The 26,347-nt window shown below is 42.4% G+C and overlaps 1 protein-coding gene across 2 annotated transcripts in view; it reads left to right on the top strand.

The window, feature by feature from the left end:
- CLIC6 (chloride intracellular channel 6) overlaps nt 1-25,645 on the top strand; it is a 34,300-nt gene extending 8,655 nt beyond the window's left edge. The window contains exons 1-6 of one of the 2 annotated variants that reach the window (XM_071753608.1): nt 16,583-18,027; nt 19,227-19,336; nt 19,738-19,863; nt 21,105-21,211; nt 22,165-22,346; nt 23,734-25,645. In XM_071753608.1, coding sequence (XP_071609709.1) covers nt 17,935-18,027; nt 19,227-19,336; nt 19,738-19,863; nt 21,105-21,211; nt 22,165-22,346; nt 23,734-23,895 — 780 coding nt within the window. In that variant the 5' untranslated portion in view covers nt 16,583-17,934 and the 3' untranslated portion in view covers nt 23,896-25,645. Of the gene's footprint in view, nt 1-16,582; nt 18,028-19,226; nt 19,337-19,737; nt 19,864-21,104; nt 21,212-22,164; nt 22,347-23,733 lie in introns of those variants that run through there. The other variant, XM_071753598.1, reaches the window with a different exon arrangement.
- Nucleotides 25,646-26,347: the final 702 nt, after the last annotated feature.

The raw sequence follows: 26,347 nt of genomic DNA, 5'->3' as shown, positions 1-26,347 counted from the left end.
AAAGAAACGAAGTTCACTGGAGCTGCTGACTAATAGCTTTGAAAGCTACACCAGAATTGGTTTTGCTGCCTTGCACTTGGAGGGATGCTTAATGGAGCAGAAAAGTACTGTTTGTGCCAGTGTCAGTTCTGGCAACCTAGAGGCCAAGTCCTCATCCTGAAAGACATAAGTGAACAGGTAGACATAAGTGATCAGAAATATGAAGCTTTATCTAGTATTTTTTTTTGTATGATCTAATTGCACTTCTTGGAGCAATCTCTTTGTCCATGCTTTGAAAGTACTGCATGTACACATAATATACATAATACAAGCTGTAAACACCTATTTATTCTCAGTGTGACTGCAAATCTCTGCAGTTTCTGGGCACGTTTCAGGCAAAAACAGTTCTGGAATAAAGTAAGCACCTCCAGAGCTACCTTCCTAGACCTTTTCTTTTTATTTACTCTCAGCACGCTGCCTCAGCAAAGCACCTCACCATGTGTTGTACTTTAAGCATAAGATTAAAGTCACGTGCTATTTAAGCCCTTTGCTAAACAGGGGACACTTTCCTGATTCAGTTCTAGGGCATGTCCTGTAGTTCTTGCTGCCTGAAATCAGAACTTCTTAAGAGGTTTTGGGCCTGCTGCCCAAAATTCAACCATTCTGCCTCTGCTCCTTGAGTTTTATCTTCTTTAAAAGGCTGATCTTACCTGTCATCGTCACAGGTACCAGGGACAAGGATGGAAGTTTTCCTTGCCTGCTTTCTGCCTTCAGTCCCTGGTTGTCTAAAGTGAATCTTTGTTTCATAAATCCTCTTGGAGAGCTGCAGCTTCCTTCAGAAACATTGATGATTGGTGCACGGGGTGATTGCCATGCAGCTGTGCCTGGGAATTGTCATGGTGTCTGTCTGTTTAGTTTGAGGCTTAATTCATATTTGTATATAGAAGATCAACAAACCAATCTACAGGACTCCTAGCATTCACAAATATAAAACACTAGAGTGTGGTTAATGATTTTCTTGGGCCAAGGGAAGAACGGGATTTGGTCACTTAGTTGAAAAACATAAGTGTACAAAAATTAGTAATAAAGGTAGGTGAAATATTGGAAACAGTCTTTGTTAACTAAAAATTAAGAGGGTTTTTTTGTTGTTTCTTTTTTGTTGTTGTTGTTGGGGTTTTTTGGTTTTGTTTTTTTTTGTTTTGTTTTGTTTTGTTTTTTTCTTTGTTTTGTTTTGGGGTTTTTTTTGTTTTGTTTTTTTTTTTTTTTTTGAGGAAATATTACCTGTCAGTCTTAGGTCTAGATTCGTTCACAAGGAGTTTAGGCACAGTTGTCCTGTACTTAGGCAGTGTTGTGGGATGCAAGGCTTTCCCCTGGTGTTACCTGGAGCATAAGTGGAAGATTAATATGCATCCCTCTCCCAAGAGAGTGCCATAGACACAGTCACAGAATTATTGCTGCTCTCTCTTTGATAACATCAACATGTAATAATTACCTGCAATGTGAGGCAGAAGAGTGAAATGCAACCTTACTGTTAGGCAATGTATGGTTTATTTGCTGTGATTACCTATCATAGTAGTATTTGGACTTTAAATGGTATTCAGTAACCTCTGGTTCCCATGGATTTTGGGATTGCTTTTTGAATAAGTGATGTGTTACCCAGATGTTTCAAGAAACCAGAACATGGTAGACATTAAAAAGATGAACTGGTGTTGTGTCCCCTTCCCAGCATGAGTGTAACAAATCATTCCCAGTCCACTTGAGCCCATCCAGATTTTGGTTTTATTAGCATCCTCAAGAGGAAAAATAAACCATTTTTTTTGTTGTTGATTAAAAAAAAGTCTAATTTTATTTATTATATATCTTTAATACTAAGCTAACTTTTTCTTTCACTTGAAATAATTTCTCTCCAGCATTTCATTGCCCTGTTTGCAGGAAAGGGATTAGGCAATCTTGTGATTGCTCTGCTTCCACAAACAATTCTGCATGGTTTTGGCTCTTTACCTTGACGGGTACCAGCCAGGGTTAGCCATCACAGGCACTCTGTGTTTCAGACTTTCTTACAGTTCCATATGGATCTATGCAAAGTCATATTCATGGCTCTTTTTTAGAAGTTAGTTTAAATATTGTGACAGCACTTTTTTAGGATGCTTGTCTCTGGTGAAATTGCTTTGAATTGGCAGCTGTAGACTTTCTAGCAAGAGACAGGCCCTTCAGAGACAGTAAAAGGAGTTGTGAAAGGAAACATTATACATATTTTATGGAAGGGAAAGTAAAGCATGGCACTCTTGTGCCATTGTTGTCTGTATTCTCTATATCTTCATTTTTTAGTGAAAGCTAACTCTGCCCTAGAAAAGGTCCTACTGCTTATTTTAAAAACTAAGAAATAGCACATTCCTCAGACCTTGACCAAGGAGCATAAGTAAATGCCACGTGAAGGTTACATGATTCCTTTTTTCCCTCAGATAATAAAATTCCACGCTGTGATAAGGACTTGTGTGCATTTCCATTTGCAGTGTCCGATTATCCACTGATAAATGGCCTGAAACGAGTCGAGTGACTCCTTCCCAGTTGCTTTCCGTAACACCCGCCTTGTCAGCAGGAAAGTGTTTTAATTCCTTCAGAAAAATATTTAGCTTCTCAAAGCAAACAGTGGCAGCTTGTGCTGCCTGCCACCGACAGAGCCGTCTGCCGGAGGCTTTCCCCGGCAGTGGGATGCCCGACGCAGCATCCTCCCTGTGAGCAGCCTGTGCCTGGCTCACTGGCCAGGGACATGGTTATTGTAAAGCCTTTTTTTTTTCTTTTTTTTCTTTTTCTTTTTTTTTTTTTAAATTCCCTATGCTGAAATTTCAGCATATATTCAAGTGTCCACAATTGACTGGAAATACAACTCTTACAAAGTAAATGACAGCGGGACTGGAGTCACAAATGCTTGCTCGCCCTTTCCAAAGTTATTCAAGTTGGGTAGTTACAAAGAAGTTAAACATTTACTCAAATTTCACAAGAATTCTCGTTTATGTCTTGGGGAATCGTTGCCACTTAGCTGGTAGTAATTTTTGAAATTATTTTAAAACGCTATTACAGAACCTGAGCGTTTTGCAAAAAAAAAGCAAGGTTTCATGATGGTGGCAGATGAAGATCAAATCAGGATCCAAATGTATTCTAAAGACTTAAAAATTTTGGGACATATGTTGCTTACAGAAGCAAACATGCTACCAACCCCCCTAGCAAAACCAATATCCTTATTTTTGTCAGGAGCATCTCAGGGACTGGAAGCTCCCTGGAAGCCAGGACTTCAAGGACTCCCAGACAGCTGATCGATTTGCAGTATGATTCATGCAGTATACTTTATTTAAAATCTGTATTTTAAATACCAGTACTGTTTTTCTCATAGCTCTCAAAGCCTGTGAATGGAAGCAAGGTGGTGGAGAGAGCAGAATGAAGAATAGCCTTGAATTTCAATGTCTACCAGGAAGGGGAGGAGTAGAGCCCAGACCTCTATGGAACGCTAATGAGTTTTTGCTGCTTTTGTGCCCAGTTTTTAACTGCTTTTTCAGGACATGTTTTTGCCACTTCCCACTGGAGCTGACAGATTTTTTAATGTAATATTTTACCTGGTCATTTGAATTATTTTCTACTTGGACCAAAATATCACATACTGTTAGTGGGGGAAAACCCACAAAACCAAATCATTCTTTTTATCTCACCTCTTGATTTAAAATCAGAGTTAGGAATACCTCTGGCAAACAATTTCTCAAGCCTTCAATGATCTACTCCTTGAAGCTGCATAAAATAACATATTTCTTTATTTATTTTTATTTACATATTTGTACACAACACAAACCACAGATACTTTATATATATATATGTGTACAGTTTTTACATTCAGGTTGAAATGGCACGGCTGTGTGTCGCAGGTTAAGTATGGTATGGTGAATGTAAAACAGGATGTGTCATTGAAATGCCAGTTAATCTGTTTTTCCCAGACCTATAATGTGTTTGAGAATATAATGCTCTTTTGTTGAAGTAATTCCCTGTAAGAATTTAAAAAGGATATAAGATTTTTTTGTCTCCGTGTAGAATGTTCAGCTGGCATCTTGCCATGTTATTAAATACGGATTAGAAATAGCATTGAGGTATTTAAACATAATTCTTGTAACAGGATAAATAGCTAATAGCATTTGGTTTGCTGCTTGTGCGCTTGTGACCTGGTAATGTTCTCATTAACACAAACACAGACAGCATGAACTCTGTAGGCAGAATTTACAGCAGAAGGAAATTAGGATTTTGAACTATTTAGTATAAGATTAAAAGCAGTGACCTGTAATTGGGTGGTGTTTCTTAACTCCAGTTTTCACCTGTGTTCAGTTAAAAAGCTCTCAGTTCTCTTAGACTACTGGCAGGTTTTTGAAAATAACTTGAATCTTAAAATTGAAAAATATATTAGGATTAGGGGGAATTAACTTTTTGTGGGCTGTGTATTTTTATTAATTATCTGGTATATTTCTGCCATGGCTATAGTGGACCATGGTATTCCCTCTCTTCAACTCATGGACAGTGGAGCAGGGGCACCCCTGCAGCCCTTCCCCTTTGCCTCTGCATAAGGCCTTCTTTTCTGAATAAACAACGTGGGGTTGGTTTTGGTTTTGTTGGGTTGTTTTTTGACAAGCAATGGGGATTTTGTCATTAAAATAGATGGCTTCTGTTTTGGAGGGGTGGCAATGATTACTTACATTGCTTTGGAAAGTCTTGGTCACTGTGTGTGAGTAATGCACATATAATCCATTATCAGCATGTAATAAAAAAGTAAAGAGCACTGACTGAAAGTAATGCTGTTTTCTGTGAGACATCAAACAAGAACAATTTATGCAATACAAGAATTACATGCATAGAAGAACAATATCCCTAAATTGGACAAGACCAATTTAAATTGTACTAAAATGTAGCTAAAGTTTTTCAGTCTTTGCTGGCCACATCATAATTTTCTTTACCTTGCCTCACCTTTGTTCTCCTTGCTGTGCACAGTTCCTGGAAGCTTGCTTGTCATCAGCATCTAAGTAAGCCTTGTAAAATAACGAGATAAGGAATAATGCATTGATAATTATGATAGTACAAAGTACTTTTTGTTGACATAATTTTTCAAGGTGTTTTGGGGAAAAAAGTAAACCGACACAAAAGGTTACTGTATTCAGGTATTGTTGCTGGGGGCAAGGCATCTAAAAACAGTAGAAAGGATGTTTGCTTTGCCTTAAAGCATTTAGTATCTGGCCAAGAAAAGGCTGTGGTTGTTGCATTAAGACACAGAGATGAAAACCTGGCAAAATGCTAAATTTTGCCCAGTTCTCCACCAGTGCTTGCTGTGCCCTCCCACCCTCAGTGCCTGGCTGCAGGAGATGCTCCACAGGAAGTCACTTCCCAGTTATCTGGGCATCCCTGAGAAACAGGTGAGAGAGGCAAAGATAATTTTTGTCAGAGCTGGAAGGGCAGAGTGTGGGTAGACTCAGGGCTCAGTAGAAGTACTGGGCAGACCATGAGACTGAAATCAAAAGTAAATGGATATTTCATCTAAGTAACAGGAGTGAGTTTGGGCCTTTTGTGTGTCATTATTTATAAAGTAACTGGACAATGGTAAAAAGTTTATTGCTACAAAGTTACTTCTTAATGAAGGAAAATTTCTTCCTATGCATCAAAAGCATTTAATTACTTACTAAGTAATTAAGTTAATTTCAGCAATAATTACTTACAGGAGTAAGTAATAATACTTATTATTAGTAATAATAGGAGTAAGTGAATAATAGAGAGAAAGTTAAAATAAAGGAGGCTTTCTCTGCCCTGAAATGGCTGCTGGTGTGACGGGGAGAGACAGAATTTGTGAAACCAGAGGAAATTATAGCTTTGGACTTCTTTCCTTTTTCTGTCATCTAGAGAGGATTAGGATTTCCAGATGTATATAACCCCTTTAAGCTGTGACCACTGCTCGCTACATAAAAACAGGGTTGAACAAAATATCCCATAAAGAAACTCCAGCAGACTGTTAATCCCTCAACATGCAGAGAGGATCAGAGTGTTCAAAGAGCTGTGTCTAGCAAAGAGCCTTACTGAACATATGAGTTATGAAATACAATAAAACAAAGTAATCATAGTAAATTAATGCAAATACTGCATGAAAGAAAGTTTCGTGTAATTTCAGAATCCCAACAGAATGAGAAAAGCCTTACTAATGAAATTGTCAGAAGATGTTATGAAATGCTAGTAGGTGGCCAGTCCAGGAGATGTCCAGGTGACCACTAATGTACAGCTGCATCATTAAAAACACAGTAGACAGATATATCTAAATTTTTTATCCTGTTTGTAGACAGACTCAACCTTTAGCCTACATCTTATAATCCGTGGTCACAGAAAAACCAGTTTAATGGTGTTTCGTGGTCAGTTGAAGCTGTGCAGGTGAAAAGTTAATTCCTTTCACTGCCTTGTGCCTACACTTGATTCTTTTAATTCTTTTTCCCTTGGCTTCTTTTTTTGGCCTAGCTTTGACTTAATCTACACAGCTCTTTATAAAAATATTTCTGAAAATCCTTTGGCATTCTCACATGCCTGTTAATGGAATACATATAAGGGTTCTCTTTGTTTTTTAAGTTAGGAACTGTCTTTTTGTTCTATATTTGTACTTAATTTATAGCACCTGGATGCTATTATAAAGGTCTGCATTTCCCTGTCTCCAGAGGAGAAAGGAAAGGATCCCAACTACATCTTTTCTGTAGATCTGCATTTGCATCAATTTGGCAACTTCTCTGTGCCCTGAAGCTCCACATCCTAACAGCACTTTAAAGCAGGACTCATAAGAATCATCTTTGTGACCTGTTTTGTGGATGGGCATTAACATTTGATGGGTTTCAGGAGCTGACCTGGCTCTTTGTCAAGAGAGCTGACTACCTGCATGCTGTGCCCCAGCAGCCGTCTGCCCTGAACAGCCTCCTGATGGCTGCTCCAGGTACTCTGCAACTTAGACCTGTCTGAAGGTTACCACTCCATATCACTAACCTTTTGGTGACCCAAAATATTCCATGTCAAATCAACATCCCACCCTCTCATGGCGTTGCTTTTAAGGAGACTTTCTCCTTAACAGGTGCTGCTGTTAATGTGCGAGATGGCATCCTGGTACCATATATGCCTGTACCTTGCTTTGATGATTATCCATGATCAGGCCAGCTGAGGTCTGAGATACCTGCTGGACTCTTCTGGCCTCTATTAGGCCTGGGCTGTTTGGGTGTGCTTGCAGTCTTAGAGGATGCTTCAGCTGCAGCCATTCTGGGTTGCTTTTGGATCCTGTACTGCCTCAAGGCCTGTGTCCCATTTCGGCTGTTGCATTCTGCCAGTGCTGTGTGAGGTTACTGGGCTGAGGGAAGTGTTTTTTCATTTGCCATCTCTGGGAATCTGGCATTGCTCCTTTTCTTCTTTAGGTTGGGCAGTTGTATCTGGCCACTAGATAAATACTGGCCCATGTCCATCCTGAGCTGTAAGCATACATCAAACATACAGTCTCAGAAGTTAGATTTGCAGTGATTTTATAGGATCACAGAATGGTTTGGATTGGAAGGGACCTTAAAGATCACCCAGTTCCAACCCCCCCTGCATGGGCAGGGACACCTCCCACCAGACCAGGTTGCTCAAAGCCCCATCCAGCCTGGCCTTGAACACTGCCAAGAAGGGGGTAGCCACAGCCCTGGACAACAAGTTCCAGTATCTCACCATCCTCACAAGGTCTCCAGACTCAAGATGCTTTTAAATAAAGTGACATTTTGTGCTAGCTACTCTTCTGTTCTTCCTCAAAAGAGGATAACCTCTGGCATCATTTACTTTTTGCTGTCTGGTTGATCTTAACGCATGCACTCTCTTCATTGCCAATATTAATACTGCCTGTTGTCTGGCTACAGCTCTCTGTCAAAGATACCATGTCCATAATCTATTTCCTTTTCCAAGGAATCATTCAATTGTTTTAGCATTTAAACTCTGTTTTGGAGAGCTGCTGCTGTGTAATGAGCATTTCCCTTCCATCACTGTGCTGGAGTTTGCTACATGCATTATTTTCCCTTGGATGCAATTGGTGGCACAGAACACAACAGCATGGCACTTGCCATTGTCCTTTCCTTGGAATTATGTCCATGTTGTGGGCAAAGAAACAACAGGTGGCAAGGGATCTCCCAGTGGAGAATAAGTTCAAGTCCTTGCTAAAAGGGATCAAATCTCATCTTGAGACAACTTCATCTTTTTTCTTGTGCAGTCACGTATGCATGTACATATTGATACACCTATAATCTTAGTGGAAATCTGGTTCAAAACCTTGCTGTGGTGGTTAGAAGCCCTTCTAATTGTCAACTAGAAACATTCCTGGCCAGTTGGCACCCATTTTTAAATTTTGTTTTGTTTTGTTTTGCTTCAGCATCACCCACAGTTATCAGGGAAAAAATTATACTTGCACTAAGTAATGATATTTCCCCTCAGTCTTTGCTTTGCAAGTCTAAAAAAAAGAACAGATTTTCCTGTCTTCTGGTGTAAAACAGGTTCCTCATTTTCACTGTCACCTTAGTAGTGTTTGACTGAGTTTGATTTAATCTTTCATGGACCAGATTTTTGCAGAGGCATGTTCAGGATCAGGTACAATGTCTTGTGCTGTTGCTTGAATGCTTCCCTGTTGCTTGAATGTCCATGGAAGTGCCAAGTTTGATGGGAACCTGAGGCAGCATCACCTTTTGCCTACAGTTCCATTGGGCAATTGGGTCAGACACTGGGAATAACATCCTCCAGTCTTTTTTTCTTCAGCAATTATATCTAGCAGATGAATACTCTTCAAGGGTGGGATTCATCTTACTTAAGTTAAATTAGAGTCTGTAAATTAGGGCTGTTTAGGGCTGTATTCAGAGAAAGCACTACTGTGGCACATGATCCCATGAGGGTGTGTGTGTGAGATTGGCAAGGTGATAAATCTCGAGGAGTGGCACCCTTTGTCTCTACTGACCAGAAAGCTGTTTGTTTTTTTGTTTTTTTTTTTTTCTTTCTGACTGTGTAAGAAGGCTTCCAGCTTGTAACAGCAGTTTGTACCCATTTTAATTGTTTGTATATTATCCTCATTGCTCAGGCTTACGAGTTTGTGGGGTATTCTATCTGTTACAAACAACACTGCCACTGTCCCTGCCTTCTGGGCTGTGGGCACCATCTGGTTGTTATTGTTAGGTAATCTCCAGCATCTCTCTGACTGAAATTCTCCCTTATGTTTTACTGAAACACCAGACAGGACATCCAAGGCTCTCTCCTGAACTAGTGGGGTGCTGAGACATATCATATAAACAATAATACAAGAAGGGTTGGGCCAGATGATCCTTGAGGTCCCTTCCAAGCTGACATTCCATGATTCTATGATTCATTTTTGTGAGGAGGAGAAAGAGAACAGGAAAGGCAGCATGCCTAGTGGTTGGGACCATGTCCAGATACCCTCATGCTCTACTAGACCTGTGCTTTTTCATTATCTGCATTCTGTTCTATGCTGTAGGACTCTTTGCATTGCTGCTTCTCCCTGTAGCCCATGGCACGCATTGACCAGGACAGAGAGGGCTTCATGTTCCTGTAACAAAACCAGGATCTTCCCTTCAGGATAGCAGCAGGCCATGGTCAAACCAAGTGCACACAAATTGAGTTGTTGGTTCACTTTCCAGGTTTCCTTCTTGTAGTTCTGCCTGCACCTGTCTTCAGGTTTTGGGCAGCTTGCTTATCTGGGCACCTACCCTTTTTAACACATCCTCTTACCAAAGCACCTCAGTTTGCAGACTGGATCATTGAGATGTAAAGTCAACTGGTGCTTTTACTTTGTCATTTCCCTTCCCCTGCTGAGAGCAGAGGACTTATAATGAAAGTCTGTTCTATTCTGACAACAAAGTTAGATCCACTTGATCCAAGGTAACTAGCTGCATTTCAGGTTGTCATTCAAGAGCTATTTAGCAGATAAAAAACTCAAAGGACCCTCCTTCTATTTGCTGTTGATGTGCCCACTTGTTTAAAAATTACAGGTGTGCCTAAATGCATTGACTGATTGTGATTTGAAAGAGGGGCAGGCAACAGGAAGGTTGAAGACATCCAGAGGCCCCAGCATCCATTTTTCATCTGACTGTCCAGTTTACAAATTTTGAATGCTTATGTAAGCTCTATTGCAGCATGTCTGTATGGTTTAGTTTGGATGGATGGTTATGGGAATCTTTTCAGTCTTGCACTGAATTATCTCACTACTGGGACCATAGCTTGCACCACCCAAACTCATGCTCAGGGAGGGGTGTGGAGTGTGAGAAATTGTCTATGGTGTAGCTAAAGATGTGCCAGCTGTGATGTCTTTGCAGCCCTAACTTCATCCTTCTTATGGAGGGGATGGTGGGTAAAGAAGGGGATCATTCCTGCTCAGCGCTACAGGCTGGGGACAGAGTGGTTGGAGAGCAGCCAGACAGAGAGGGACCTGGGAGTCTGGATTGACAGGAAGCTGAACATGAGCCAGCACTGTGCCCAGGTGGCCAAGAAGGCCAATGGCATCCTGGCCTGTATCAGGAACAGCGTGGCCAGCAGGTCCAAGGAAATGATTCTGCCCCTGTACTCAGCGTTGGTGAGGCCACACCTCGAGTCCTGGGTCCAGTTCTGGGCCCCTCAGTTCAGGAAGGATATCGAGGTCCTGGAGCAGGTCCAAAGGAGGGCAACCCGGCTGGTGAAGGGACTCCAGCACAGATCCTATGAGGAGAGGCTGAGGGAGCTGGGGCTGTTCATCCTGGAGAAGAGGAGACTCAGAGGAGACCTCATCACTCTCTCCAACTCCCTGAAAGGAGGAGGTAGCCAGGGGGGGGTTGGTCTCTTTCCCAGGCAACTCTCAGCAAGACAAGAGGGCACGGTCTCAAGTTGTGCCGGGGGAGGTTTAGGTTGGACATTAGAAAGAATTTCTTTACTGAGAGGGTGATCAAGCATTGGAATGGGCTGCCCAGGGAACTGGTGGATTCTCCGTCCCTGGAGATATTTAAAAAGAGACTGGATGTGGCACTCAGTGCCATGGTCTGGTAACTGCAGCAGTAGTGGATCAAGGGTTGGACTTGATGATCTCTGAGGTCCCTTCCAACCCAGCCAATTCTATGATTCTATGATTCATGTGGGAAAGGGCTGTGCTTCTTACAGGGCTGAAGTTCTCTTTTGCTCAAAAAGAACTCTTTTGATAGAAAACTCAACTACCCAGCTACTGGAAGTTTTTTCTATCGGAAGGAGAGTGCTCAGGATTTGTCCCCAGTTGTATATGAGTCAGCAAGGGCAGAATTCCAGCTGCAGCAGGAAAAAATGGGGCCTTACAAGTGATACCACAGGAGAGGATTGTGGAAGTCAAAACACTTCTTCATTGTTTACAGAAAACATTTTAGTGCGCTTGCTCCCTCTGTCCCAGGCATGCTTTTTTTGTCCTAGCACCTTAAAAAGAGAAAGAAGCTATTTTTAGCAGAATGTTTGTTGTTTTGTTTACTGTTGCCTCCTTAATCTGAAAGCTTAATTAGGGCTTAGGACAAATAGTGTATTACCCAATTTGCGTGTTCAAAGTTGTAAGCCTTTAAGTATGTTTGGTGTACTTTGAGCCCTGTGATGCTGTTCAAGATAAAATATATTAATATTTCTATATATAAATTAAGACACGTTTATTTTTAAACTAAAAATCCTCATGGCACACTTATGAGATCAAGGCGCTTATTTTGCTCTTAAAAAAGAGAGAAAGGAAGGGGGAAAGTATTTTTTTTTTGCGTGAAGAAATCTAATTATTATTCAACACAGCTTCACTATTCAGGATGTCACACACAGCAAGAATCTACCTTGGCAGGTACCAAAAATGCAATTTATGTGCAGGAATCTCAGCTGACAGCCACACTTTAAATATTAATATTTCTGCTATTTGGCTGAGAAGTTAAACAGCAGCTGGAATCATCTGGTTTGAGTGTTGGATATTAGTGGAAAGGCAGAGCTGTATGACTGTTCAAAATACTAGAATAATTAATAAAATTTTCACTTTTTCCATTAAAATACATATAAAAAACAGGTGCTTTGTCTTAAAACTTAGCTTGGAAACACAATTTCAGCATCTCAGGAGCATTGTCAGCAAAAAGCAGGGCATCTTGCAGAACCTATCATGATGAGATGTGCTGATGTGTGAGGCTGTCACTGCTCCCAGCTCCAAGAGCAGAAGTCAAGATTTTCATTTCAAGCCCAGTAGGTGGCATCAAAAGTTCTCTGAAAATCCAGCGTTTGGCTGTTTGTGCCCTAGCCCTAGGCCACAAAATAAACACAGCGCTTAAATGGAGAAAATTCCAGGTAATCTGTCTCTTCCTCACAAATAGCTTTGGTTTGGACATGATCTAATCCAAATGATATGCCCGTGGTGCCTCAGAGTTTAGCACAGTGTATAGTATGTTATTAAATGCATTATAGTTGCCTTCAGTGAACAAAACTTACTTGTAACTATATTTTTATGGCATTCATAACAGAAGTAATATTGCCAATGTCACTTTTTTTTTTCAGTGTTGCAATACTATAGGAGTCTGCATGCACACTGTAGCAGGCATCAAGAATGTTGAACACACTTTGCATCCTCCATGAGTAGATGCTTGTGGTTTTGGGGGGGTTGAGTTTAGGGTTTTTTTATTATAATTTTATTAAAACAGTAAATCTGTCAGAGCACACTAACAGAACATGGCTATATCTTGAAAACAAGCATTTCCTAGTGTAGCAAGCTATGCTACAGTCAAACCGTTTTGCCTCTAAGAACCTATTGCCAAGGCTGAAGGAGATCTTTGCACTAATAGGAGGGAGGGAGGGAGAGAGGGAGGGAGGGAGGGAAGCCATACCACTTCCCTCTGTCTTTCTGCCTGTGATCTCAGAAAATGCTCCTGAAAAAGTTGGCTTGGACACTTGATGGTAAACCAGAGGGCAGCGGGGTTTCCGCTCAGGGTCAGAAGGAGAAGGCAGGCACTGGGAGATCCCCTCCCCTTTCTTGTTGGGCATCATGAAGCCCATGGGTGTCTGCAGTGGGGCAGGAAGAAGAGCTGTCTGCACAGAGGCCTTTCTTGCATTGCCACTGTGTGTGCAGAGACAGTGGTAGCAACTCAGGGCAGCTACTGCTGTCAGGATGGCATCGCAGGGCTTAGTTCAGGGCAAGAGTCGGTGCCAGGAATGCAGTGGGTTCAGTTAATCCGTGCCAGTGCAGAACAAACGAGTCTGTGGAAGGAATTAAAGCAAAATAGCTGTTAGTCTTGAAAGTTGCACCCAGCCTTCAAGTTGCTTTCCACAGGCTGCCCAAGCTTGTGAACTTGTAGTTTCTCAGGCAGTAGTTTTGTACTGGTTGCTGTGGTTCCTGTTCTTTGGTAGGAGATCAAATGCATTGTGAAAAAAAAAAAGGGGAGCTGTTGGTGTGGTATGAGAAGGAAGAGCAAGCAAAAAGTGCCTTATATGTGAGGACAGAATAAAGAAACTTGGAGGAGAGTCCCAGTTCATCCCAAGGCAGCTAGCTCAGCAGAACAGACGGGCAGATTGATGATGCTGGTCGCAGCTGGATGCTTCGTTGTCTCCCAGTAGGCAGCAGTTCTGCTCCACTTGCTGAATAAACCTGCCTCTTGTCCAGCATAAATATGGCAAAGGAGGTAAAGTAGGTCCCAAGTGTCAAAGAAAGAAAATGGAATTGGAGTTCAGCTTCTGGGAAAAAAAAAAGTTCTGCTCCTTGTTCTCCTTTTTATTGTAGCTTCAAAGGGATTATATAATTATGTGAAAACAAAAAAAGCCTTCTCTGCTCCTTCTGAACTGTTTCTTCCATGCTTAAGCTTCAAAAGGAAACAAAAAGTCCAGGAAAAACAAATACCACTCATCACAGTTTTGAAGGCACGGAACATCTGAGGTCAATAGCAGAACCTTCAAAAACCTGGTTCTCCAGTTGTTTGGGCAGAAACAGTTATAAAACAAATCCTTACAACAGCTCCAGGGGCAGGGCAGCTCCAGCTCATGGAAGGCCCAAACTACTGACTTAAGAACAGCAAACAGTGAGTGACTCCTGGGTAAAGACACTGTAATTATCCTCTTGCCATGGGTGAGGATGTGGAGGCAAGTGATCCTTTCAAGGCCACCAGAAAAGCAAAGCTGCTGAATTGAGGTGGCAACAGCAGCTCCAGAAATTGAATATAGGTCTTTTGGGGCCTTCTAATATCTTGTGCCTTAAGTCTTGCTGCTTGGTGAAATTAGCTGATGAGATGATAGCTCTCCTACCTGTGAGCTTAAGCAGGGCGTGGAGAGCTTTTCCTTTTCTCAGTGTCTTTGAGTAAAACACAGAACAAGAACTAAAAAAAAAACAAACACTGAAGAGCGTGTGAAACTTTGCAAAATGGGAGTGTAAAAAACCAGGGAGTGTAGGCTAATAATCTCATTAAGTAATGGCACGTGATTATGGAGAGCTGTAATAAGTTGATACTGTCACAATATACAATTGCTTCCTAGGACTTTGAAGGCTCTGAATGAAAGCTTCTGTGCACAGCCTGCAATTTTTCTCCTCTGCAGCAACAAATGTCTTAATTATTTGATTAATGAACTCATTAAATCCCAATATTCCTAGAAAGGTATGTTGACCTCTTGACCCATCACAATTAAAACGTAAATGCCACTTATTCAAGACACTGCTCAGCCATCTGTTTAAGCAGCAGAAGAGCATAAAAAACAGCTTTGTGTTGGGGTTTTGGCCCACCTCACCCACAAGATCTGGATATTAAGAGAATGTAACAACAATTACAAGTGTAGACCAGCTTGTAACATTACCTGTAATTACAGCAACATTTGCCTGGTTATTAAAATTATGACTGGTTTGGAAACACAACTCTCCATTGAACCAACAGCAAGAGACTCCCACTGACTGCACTGGAGCTAAGATTTCACCCTGTATCATCACTAAGCACAGCAGTGAGGAAGTGTGATTGAATTCTGCAAGTGGACCAAGCACAGCTCAAAGTTCCATATCCTTGAGTTGTGCTGTAGAGAAGAACGCAGGGAGTTTTGCTGCCAGGCTACAATGCCCTTAGCTGTGCTGTCTGCTGTGGGTGTTAGCACATAGAAACCCATTTCTGGTTTTCTCACTGCTGCATCATGGCCGTGCAAGGTAAGATGTTGACACATAGGCTCACTTCTGTAAAAAGCTTGCCTTTGTCTTTGTTGGAAGGTACATTATTGTACCATGATGGCATGGGTCAGCTATTGTCATGTTGCTCGATACATAAAACTATTTCAGTATTCCAGCTCGTGATTTTTGAGTGACTGGTGTCATCACAGCAGACCCTGTGTTTGGAAACTTGAAGCAACAGCTTTGGCATGTGTCACTGATGCTTTTATTTCCCATAGGAATTGTAGCTCCCTGGATTAGATGAGCTGAGTTAGGAGAACGGAGGTGTCTCCTGTAAACCAAAATGGAAGTTGATGTATCTGACGGCATTTTAGCTAGATGTGTTCACCCTGTTTTCCACAGCAGGACAAAATGTCTGTGTTCTGGGCTTTCAGTAAAGGTTATAGGAAACTGTGGAATCTTTGAGCTGACAGGTCAAACCGTGTCAAGGTTTGAATCAGATTTGATGTTCAAGGTCTTGCAGTCACTTCAGACTGCTGGTCCCTGTTAGAGAAGGGAAAAATTTAATCACTGCTTATGCTACTGTAATTTGCTTCCAGCTCTGCAGAACTGAAGGAAACCTGGAAGTATCCACCACAAGCACTGGCATGGCAAGTCTAGAGTTTTGTCCTCCCTTCATCCCTCACCCAGAGCTCAAGTGCCTGGGAACTAAACAGCTTTCAGCTTCCTAAAGCTTGATGTGGCCCCCTACCTGCCCAGTTCTCCCTACATGGGTGGCTGCTGCTGCCTTTGCTGTAGGACCTCAGCAGCCAAGACTTTTGATGGAGTAAACCCAAAGATGTGCCTGTTGTTCTCAGTCCATGCACAGCAACCATAGAGGACACGGCCCTGTCTTAGGCATTAGGATGTACTACACAGCATGGACAGCGTGGGGTTTTAGAACAGATTTATATTAATAAAGTCCACCAGTGATTTCACAAGGCTTAGAAGATTTCCTCTTTAGCCTGTGGGAAGGATCATGGCCACACCAGAAATGGAGGAGCACTGCAGCACTTCATGAGGGTCGTATAGTAATACACTACTAATGTCCCTTGTAGGCAGCATGGGAGAGGACACAGCACAGTACAGGAAGGTCAGACATCTTTTAGACTTCATTGGTCTGTTTAGCACCACCAGGACTAGCCCACACGAGTGGTCAAGAGAACAATCAAACAAAAGCAAACAATCATCCCAGTGGTTGGCAGACCATTGTTGAAATCAGTGATGCTTAATAGCCCATTATATTGAATTTCTCAGTGTTTCGGGGTTTTTTTGGTAGCAGGCTGAGAGGCATGAAGGTAGAGGCTGTGAGGTTGGCTGATCTATTTTATCCATTGTAGAAGATTTTTCACCCAAGTAGGTGTGGACATAAAAAAATTTGCACTTAGAAAAGACAGGAAGTTGCTTCTGTTAACATCTCCAAGGCTGCCAGTCCCTCATCTTCCTCGATGCCTGTTTGTCATCTCAGTTGAGGAAATACTGGGACAGGAAGTGCCTGTTTTACATCTTGTCATGGTAATGTCTGTCCTGATCTGTATCTCTGACTCCACTTATGGACATGCCTCCAGAGGAGAAGGCTGGGGCTGCTGCATTTGGCTCCCTGAAATTTACTGTCATCAAGGTGATAGGGGACAGAACAAAGCAACAAACTGTTCTTCCTTAGCTCCAGCAATAAAAGTGAGAGGGACCCAAAATGTTAAGATTCCGTGGCCATCAGAAGGTAGCTGTTGATCAGGAAAAGTCCATCCTGATGTCACTCTTGATCACATAGCTTTTCTTGACCACAGGGCTATCTGCATCGCTCTCCAGATGGCACATGAATCCTGCTGAGATAACTTATGTTTTCCTGTCAATGGCTAAATGAAAATATAAAGTCAATTGTAGCAGCTTTTTTTCTGGACACTTTCATTCTCTCCCTAGGTCATAGCAATCTGTTAAGGTAAGATTATATCTTCACTGACTTAGGTGAATGATCTAAATTCCTTGTAATGTTCAAGGCACCAAAGCACAGGTTGGTACCACATTGGGCTGCTGTCCCCTCAATTTCCAGCCTGGGGGGTTTCCCTGAGAGCCCATCCTGGGTGGAGAGGTGGTTATGGCAGCTCGTGTGAGGGCAGTGGGCTGGGACATGGCTGTGGCAGAGACAGTGGGGCAGCTGCCACCAGCAGGAGCCAGCCCATCAGCAGATGTACCTGCCTGCCCCCTCCAGACACCTTCGAAACCACATCCTCTGACTGCAGCCCAGCACTGCGAGAGCAGGGGATGCCCACTGCTACCACTGAGGGGGTCACAGCAATACCCTTCAACCCCTTTTTTCCTTGGAGGGTGGTTAAAATGTGACATAGTAGGCAGTATGAGGGAAAATGGTGGTGTCGTGTATTCAGCTCTGTTTTAAGCACATGCTAGCAGCATTTGTAGTCTTGTCCTTATGAAATACACAGTAGTTTTCTAAATTCCTGTTGCTGCAAACTGTTCAGTGCTGGAAAGCAGTGCTCTGAGTAGGAGGAAAAATACAATAGTAGCTTTTGATCAGCTAGCATTTTTGCCACCTACGAAATAAGACTTTTCTAGCACAGCAGTCCAGCTGTTTTAGCATTTCTAAAAGTTTTCATCGCCTGGCAGTGTTTAAAGCAATAGGATATTCTGGTTTTCATTACCAAGAAAGCCAGTGGTTGCTGCAGTACCAGAAGCAGAAAGCAGCAGAGAGCTTTCAGAGGAGAATCCTTTGGGTTGATAGAAAGAGTAAGATCATTTGTCAAGCTGCAGCAATGTCCCTCTTCATGAGTCCCTCGGGTACCATGGCAGAAACTTGCCGGCTTCAGACCAGGTGCTCGTTTTCAGACATAGAGCTCTTTGTGAAGGTGAGCATTGCAAAGAAATCCCATGGCAATGTTTGTTTATGGAGAACTTTTTACTATATTTGAGATTCATCTGATAGCATTGAGGAAGGTGAGAGCGAGCAAAACTGGTTTCATTAATGTGTTTTGCTTGGGTATAAGGTCTGCAAACCTTCATCAACTAACCTATTAACTAAGCACGTTACACCTTTTTTTTTTCCTTTTTTTTTTTTTTTTTTTTTTTCCTTCTTCTGTGCATTTACAGTTTTAAAACTGTGCTTTAGGAGAATTGGGTGAAGGGCTTAAAAATTACACCTCTGATCCCTTCCAACAGTATTGATTGAAGCCTAACTTAAACCAAGGCAAACTGTGCCAGGCTGTGCCTCATTCTCATGAAGCATCTTAAAATGTAATTCAAAGTACATGAGAACAACTCTTCTGTGGCCACATGTACAGTGACTTGCACTTCTTGTGCTTCATACTGATACCTGATGATCTGTTTAGCCAAAAAGGAAAGGTCATCATCAAAGGGGCACATGGAAAGAGAGGTTATGTGACTTGCATGCAGCCATACTTCAGTCTTAAAAGTGGTAGCCTTGGGTCTTAGCCAGGGGGACACAGCACTTGCACTTCCTTAGTCCTCAGTTCAGCAATGCACAGAGACAGGTGGATTCAGCTGGAGAAAGGTTATTACTGAAATTCCTTCCTTATCAGGGCCCCCCACAGTTGTTTAGTTGGAAATTCTTAATTATTTGATTTATTCTGTTTCTTCCCTTAATTGCCTGAGATACTACATCTCATTTTATGCTGATAGATCTTTCTCTATTTGTTTCCTGTGATCATAAAGTAATTTAACTTGTTCTCATCTTGCAGTGACTTAGGTAGATTTATATTCATGTAGACAAATTAGGTGGAGACAATTTCCTTTGGAAGAACTGCTGTGATTTCAATTTTGTTTTCTAACTTATGGCAATATTCATTACGTATTCTAATGAAAAAGTATGTCTCCAAGATGATAGGATTCTTCATCGTATCTATGTGCATGTTTGGAGAAAGATATAAACAACCTTTGAATGAAAATATGCATTAGTAGAGATGAACTACATGCTATATGTACTCATAGCTGATCAGTATCTTCTGCTGCATCTCCTGTCAAAATTTGCTGTCATCATAGATGCATGTATACCTTTTTTGCTTTCTTTCTTTTTTTTTTTTTATTGTAGGCTGGCAGTGATGGGGAAAGTATTGGAAATTGCCCGTTCTCTCAGCGTCTCTTTATGATTCTATGGCTAAAAGGTGTCATATTTAATGTCACAACTGTGGATTTAAAAAGGTGAGATTGATACCAGAGTTCTCCTCAGAAGTTTTTCCAAAATTGACATTTTAAAGAGTGGCTCTCTTCTGATAGATTTTAAATGTGCACCATGGCTTGGCATTATGTTAACAGTCTGGATGCCTGATTCCTCGTTATAAAGTGGACTTACTCCTTCGAAGCAGTTGAGATTTTAGTCTGTTTTGCAGTAGATCTCTGTAACGTAACACAGGTTTTGGGTTTTTTTTTTTAAGCATTTCAGAGCATGTTCAGATAGCAAATTCTCACACCACCAGTGTGAGGCAGCTGCCTAAGTTTTGTTTCTCAAGAAGGCAGCCTGCTATTTTAAAGGAGAAACAGTTCATTGCAATTAAGTGTAGAAACTGCAAATGTCATTAACCCCATCTCTTTCCTCCCATTAGAAAGCCTGCTGACCTACAGAACCTCGCCCCCGGAACAAACCCCCCCTTCATGACATTTGATGGTGAAGTGAAAACTGATGTCAATAAGATTGAGGAATTCTTGGAAGAAAAGCTGGCACCTCCCAGGTACTGCATCCCTGGCTGCCTCTGATGGTTTTACCCCTTCATGTCCCTCGACTCGGGGGGTTACTGACTGAACCCCCTTGGTTTTGGTGGCCCAGGCTCTCCATGATCTGCGTGGTTAGAATGGTGCAAAGAGGTCAGGACCTCTTACTTGTTCCTGCAAACTCCACCATGCCACCTGGCCTGGCTGCCATGGTGGAGTTTGCAGGAAGAAGTAAGAGCTCCTGACCTCCTTTCCCCCACTTGTCTGTGTTTGAGGTTTCCCTCCTCCCACTGTACAAATAATTGCACTTACTGGGAGCAGATGGTTGGAAGGAAAGGGCAGTGAAAGTCTCCCACAGGAGGGCTCATTTTCAGTGTCTGGGTGGACCCATCTTAGCAGACAGCAGGGTCTGGGTTTCAGACTTGTCCTTTCCCACCCCAGCAGCTCTTCCCACATCTCCCCCACCATCAGCAGCATCCTGTCACCCACCCAGGCACCTTCCCTGCCCTTGAACAGCAGCCCCTCTGCAGCACTCCCTTCTCAAGTAGCCAAACTTGACTCGAAGGAGGCAAGCAGCTGCCCCCATCAATTTTTTCCTTCCTATCCTTCATGGCCACGACAGCTGCTGGACTTGCCACTCCATGCAGGAGCTGGCCAGGAGAGGGGGCTGGGAGCAGCTATTGCAAATAGGGACTTTGCCTCTGTTCCTCCTCACATCAGGAGCCATGCTCCATGTAGCCCCACCACAAGTGGAGGAGAGGTGGGAGAGGCTCTGGGCTATTTGGGCATCATTTGCAGTGGGAACAGTAATTTCCCACCTCCCTCAGGAAAAGGAGGTCATTCACCTGGTATAACCATGGTGTAAATTTGCACTTGCCACATGATTTTTAGTTCAGGATGGTTCCCTTTGAGAGTCCTGTGAGGCTGGATGTTGTGACACTGCAGTAACCATAGAATCACAGAATGGTTTGGGTTGGAAGGGACCTTAAAGATCATCTAGTTCCAACCCCCCTGCATGGGCAGGGACACTTCCACTGGATTGGGTTTCTCCAAGCCCCATCCAGCCTGGCCCTGAACACTGCCAGGGAGGAGGCAGCCACAACAACTCTGGGCATCCTGTGCCAGTGTCTCATCACACTCACATTAAAGTATTTCTTCCTAACATCTAGTCCAAATCTACACTCTTTCATCTTGAAACTACATTAAATAATTTATGAAAATAAAGGATAATAACTTCTTTTTGTTTCTTTTAACTTCTCAGGTATCCCAAACTTGCACCAAACCACCCTGAGTCTAACTCTGCAGGAAACGATGTGTTTGCAAAATTCTCTGCATTCATAAAGAACCCAAGAAAAGATGCTAATGAAAGTACGTGGTACAGCCCTTTTGTCAGCCTCAGGAGTTACTAGAAGTCAGAGCTGTACGATTCTAGCACACTGTCCTGAAGATACCTCATTTACAGCTTAGGTTAAACAGGCATTTTCCAGAGCATTAAGGCTGTGGAAGTCTGTGCCTGTTTACCCTCTTATTTGAGGATTCCCAAAGTTAGTTTCTTCAGATACCACTGTCAGCCTGGGAGCACCAGCTCCAGCTCCTTGTTTCTTCAGCTTTCAAGCCTGTAACACTGAATCTTCTCCATAAGTCTTTTAAAAGTGCACTTGGACTAAGACCTTCCTTTTCTACTCCATTTCTGTAAATAATGAAGACTTCAGCCCCATGGCATGTCCTTTCAGAGCAGGACCCTCAGTACCACTATACATTAACTCCTCCAGCTCTCACCCCTGTTGCCTCTGCTCTTCCCTTTTTTCCTTCTCCACAGTGGCACACAGGCACCACCAGCCCACGAAAACCCCAGCCAACTTCTGCCAGCCCCTGCTGCCCTGAGCACACTCAGCCAAAAACACAGGACTCATGTTCTAGTTTCCCATACACCCTGAAGCATCATCCCACTGGCTTGCTGCCATCACTCCCAGCCTTGCTTCCACTCCCACTTGTGGGCAGGCACTTGCCCTGAGGCTCCCAAAGCGAGTGTTGGTGTGAAGGCAGAGCCACTCTGCAAGAGCACACGGAGAAGTTTGAGGAGCCATTTCTGGTAACATAGCCCCAGTCTGTTTTTTCTCAGAACCCTCTTTAGCTACTTAGGGCTCTTATGCCAGCATTAAGTTTTAAGCTTAGGATAAAGGAATTGCAGGAGCTGGCATCTCTGGGTGTCCGTGAGCTGGGTGGGCGCCAGGAGACAGGATTCAAGAGTTGCCTTTCTGCTTAGTGTCAGAGAGACCTTGGTACAGGCTTGAATGACCTTTTTATTATCTTAAACCTAGATCTGGAAAAATCTTTGCTTAAAGCCCTGAGGAAGCTGGACAACTATTTAAATAGCCCCTTGCCTGATGAAATAGATGCTTACAGCACTGAGGAGATCACTGTTTCCAGCCGGAAATTCCTGGATGGAGATGAGCTCACCTTAGCTGATTGCAACCTCCTACCAAAGCTCCATATAATCAAGGTTTGTATTTGGTTTTTAGCTTCCTGAAAGGTGACACAGAAGCTTAAGTCCTTTTCTAAAGGCAGAGGAATCTTTTAGTTATTCTGAGGCCACACAATAGTCGTCTGTGTACAGACACTGAATGCTAATGTACAAGGCCATTTCATTACAACACAGACAGGCAGATCTTCAGAAATGATGACTAGAGTTAGAATATCTGGGTTTGTATCTGGGCTGTGATTGCACTCCCTAAGCCTCTCACAAGTATTAAATGAGTGCTACACACAGTGCTGTTGGGAAGCGTTTTCATTTGCATTCCACATGCAAAGTGCCATGAACTAATAAGACTGAACATTTTTGTCCATGCTAATTCAAGAAGGCAGAAAAACATGAAAGTTGCACCTGTGACTCCTTCCTTTAATACAAAACTCTTGCTTTGCTGAATATCATCACTAGTACCCATAATGCTGGCATGGCAGCCACCACCCACTGCCTTCCAGCCAAGACTCCCTGCCTCTTTTTGCAGGATTCTGCAGCATTCCCACACACTTGGTGTCAAGGTGATTACACCTGGTGACCAGGAGGTCTGGGTGTTCTCACAGCCTGTCCCATGGTTATTCTGGAGCCAACCAGGCTCTGGAAGAGAAAAGACCACACTGGGAAATCATCTGGTTTTGAAACAAACAAGGCCACTTCAGAAAGTTTCCTTTCTAACTACTATATTGTCAGTGGAAGAGTAGATTGAATTGCTTTCTGACACCTCCACAAGTAAAAACTTTTCCTGAAGGTGTCTTGGTTAAACCTATTCCAGAGGGATCAGCAAGGGAACCCTTTCCCTCGCCCATGCAAAACAGAGGCATAGAGAAGCATGAGATGTAGCAGAGGTCAGCAGAGCCAACACAGGGAAAATCAACTCAAGTCAGGAGAATGTCTGAAAGATGATGGAGCATGAACACCACACCGTCCTTGCTGGCCAACAGGGAGGGAACAAGTATTAGCCAGTAGTTGTTTTTCCTAGTAATTTCAGATTTACTGTTCCTTTCTGTTTCATTGAAAGTCTCCAAGTGTGGGCTAGTTTATTACTGTAAGACTGGTCTGTTAATTCTAGTTTATGCTAGCTCCTTTGCTGTTTTAAGCTGCATCTCTTCCAGGTGTGGACCACATAGCTCTGCATAGCTCTAGGGAAATATTAATACCAAATAAATCCCTTTAGAGTGAGTTAACTTGTTAGCTAGGTTTCTTCATCCCATGTGTTCTGGAGGTTTATGTTTCCTTCTCTTTTCTCTCTATGTTGTATATTATGACCGACTTACACGCTGAAAATTAAAAATGTGCAAAAAGAGTTTAGATTTAGGGTTTTTTGCAGATCATGTGTGTAATGACATTTTTTTCTTTCTTTCGATAAAAGGTTGTTGCAAAAAAATACAGAAATTTTGATTTTCCACCTGAAATGACAGGGATTTCAAGATACTTGAACAATGCATATGCAAGAGATGAATTTACAAACACTTGTCCTGCTGATCAAGAAATTGAGTATGCCTATTTGGATGTTGCAAAAAGAATGAAGTAAATAGAAGATGCTCCCATTCTTTATTGCTTCTGGGATTTAGATGGGCACCAGCCAAGATGGGACAACAAGCCAGCATACACTGCAGTGTATTTACAGTTCTGCTATTGGCCAATCCTTCTTTTATAATCATTGTATAGCATTATTTGCTCATTCTTAAATTAAGTATGTGCATGTTTGTGTCTGTACAGATGTCTGCACATGTGAATGTCTGTTGTGCATTGCAAGTTGAAGGCACCAGTCAATATTAAAGCATTTGTTGAAGTTAGGGAAACACAACTATAGCAATATTACAGACTAGTGACTTACACTAAATTGCTGAATCCTGAGAATAGCCCTGTTTCTAACAAACACACACATATAACCCATCGCTGCCTCTGATCTCTGTTTCACAGTTGTTGCCAAATGTCACAGTTACCGGGTGGGTTTCTGTTTGCTTCTCTGGATGCCACCAGCTGGTGCCCATGCAGTGCCCAGGTTAACTCAGGAGAGAAGTCAGCTTGTAGGTGGGACAGTACTTGGTGTCCCAGAAGCCTTCTCCTCTGTGCTAGAGACCTGCAGGCAGGTCAACAAAGAACACATCCTTTTCACATTGTGTGAGTCTTCTTTGAAATTAAAAATAAATTCCTGCCTTCTCCTCTTTCAGGGCTGCATAACCCATCAAACTTCTCTCCTGTTGCTCCCAAAAAGTGCAGCACAGGCTGTCCCATGGACTGTCTGATGATAAATCTTTAACGAAGGAGGAGGGAGAGACTTGGTTATCACTGTAAACAGAAGAAATGTGTGATGTAGATGGGTGATCCTACTGATGTAAGATCTGTCTTTGTCATCCTTCCATAACTCTCACTTGGTTTTGGAAAGCATAGAGGAGGAGAGGTTTTAAGAAACAAAGAGTCCTGTATTTCCTTTTCCTAGTTGAGCTCCAGCATACTGGCTTTTCCAGGGAAAATCTTCATTGCTGAGAACTTCACAGCTGATCAGACAGATATTTATGAGGAACAAGGCACATCTACCTCCTGCCTTAGATCGGGGCTGGATTAGATGAATCCCTCCAGCCTTGCACAAGTCTGTGTTCAAGGCATCCAGTGCTGGTGGGGATCATCCTGTAGCCTGACCTCCTGGAGCACACTATTAGAGGTGTATGGACCATGAAAAGTGATGTCCACAGCTGCTTTCTGCTGAGCAGGCCCTCAGCAAGCACATAGGAGTAGATGGTGCAATGCTTTAGTCATAGGACCACCTGGAGGTTTCCTTCTGATGGATTTTGCCTGCGTGCAAAAAATAGATGTGAAAATGGATAAAAAATAGCCTTTGTAGCACCTAGACCCTGAAAAAAGACTGTTGCAGACTAGTTTGTAGTCTTTGCCCACATCAGACGTGCTTGCTTTCTAACAAAGCGCTACATAAAGGTAATAGTTGGCATCAGATGGATTGTGTCTGCAGTGTCTTCATCTTACAGTCTGCACAGTTCTGATGCAAATGCACTATCATCACAATTATTTGTAAGCATTGTTCAGTATGCATTCTTAGTTTGCCTTTAGAGAAAACAGACACAGTACCTTTCCCCTTCCACCCTCAATTGCGAACTCATGTTGGGGTTGATAGCTGAGCAGCCACTCATCACATATTACTAACTGTTACTTTGTATTTTCAAATACAAACATATATATAAAAATATATAAAAAATGAAATCTGTATACTCTTTTCATATGCCTTACAAATTTAAATAGAAAATATACAAATTCATAAGTAATTAGAACAGCGTTCTGTCTTTATTGCCTTGGTCATTTCCTGGTGCAATGCATTGCAACAGCAGCCTGGGTTTTAAGAAGAAGCAAAATTTAACTCCACTTTGATCTTGGAGGAATCCTGTATGTCATGGACCTTCAGTGAGATTTTGTGAGCACTGGATGTGCCCATTACAGATGAATTAAAAAAAATGGCCAGCGTGTAATTCTTGACTGCCAAGCCATCTAGCACAGACTGTCCCACACCCACTGGTTTGGGGCTGATCACATCTATAACTGGTATGTCTTGGAGGGATCCACCTGGGATGAACCAAAGCAGCCGGGGACTGTCCACACTGCCTGGCAACCCTTGCAGCAATCCAAATGCATGACCCTGCTCCTGGACCTTACTTACTTCTCACCATATACACATAGAGTTATGGCTGTTTATCATCAGTAAATGACAGAGAACCTGGGCTATTCTCTGTCCCTGAGAGCTCGTAGCAATGTGTGGGTCAAATCAGTCTGGCTCTTTTTTATCTCCTGGAAACAGGGTGGACTCACTGGTTGTGAAGAACGGTGCCTATCTCCAAATTATGCCTGGACCTCAGTGAGAGAAATGTTCTTTGGCACAAGTCGGGGTATTGGTAAACATAAACCTTGAGGCATCTGAAGAAGAATGAAAATTTGCATGTGAAAGCAGTAGAAGAAATAGAAAAAAAGTTTAA

Source organism: Heliangelus exortis, chromosome 1 (assembly GCF_036169615.1).
Source record: "Heliangelus exortis chromosome 1, bHelExo1.hap1, whole genome shotgun sequence".
NCBI classification, from domain to species: domain Eukaryota; kingdom Metazoa; phylum Chordata; class Aves; order Apodiformes; family Trochilidae; genus Heliangelus; species Heliangelus exortis.
Note: the sequence above shows the minus strand (reverse complement) of the source record. Positions and strands in the feature narration are given on the sequence as shown.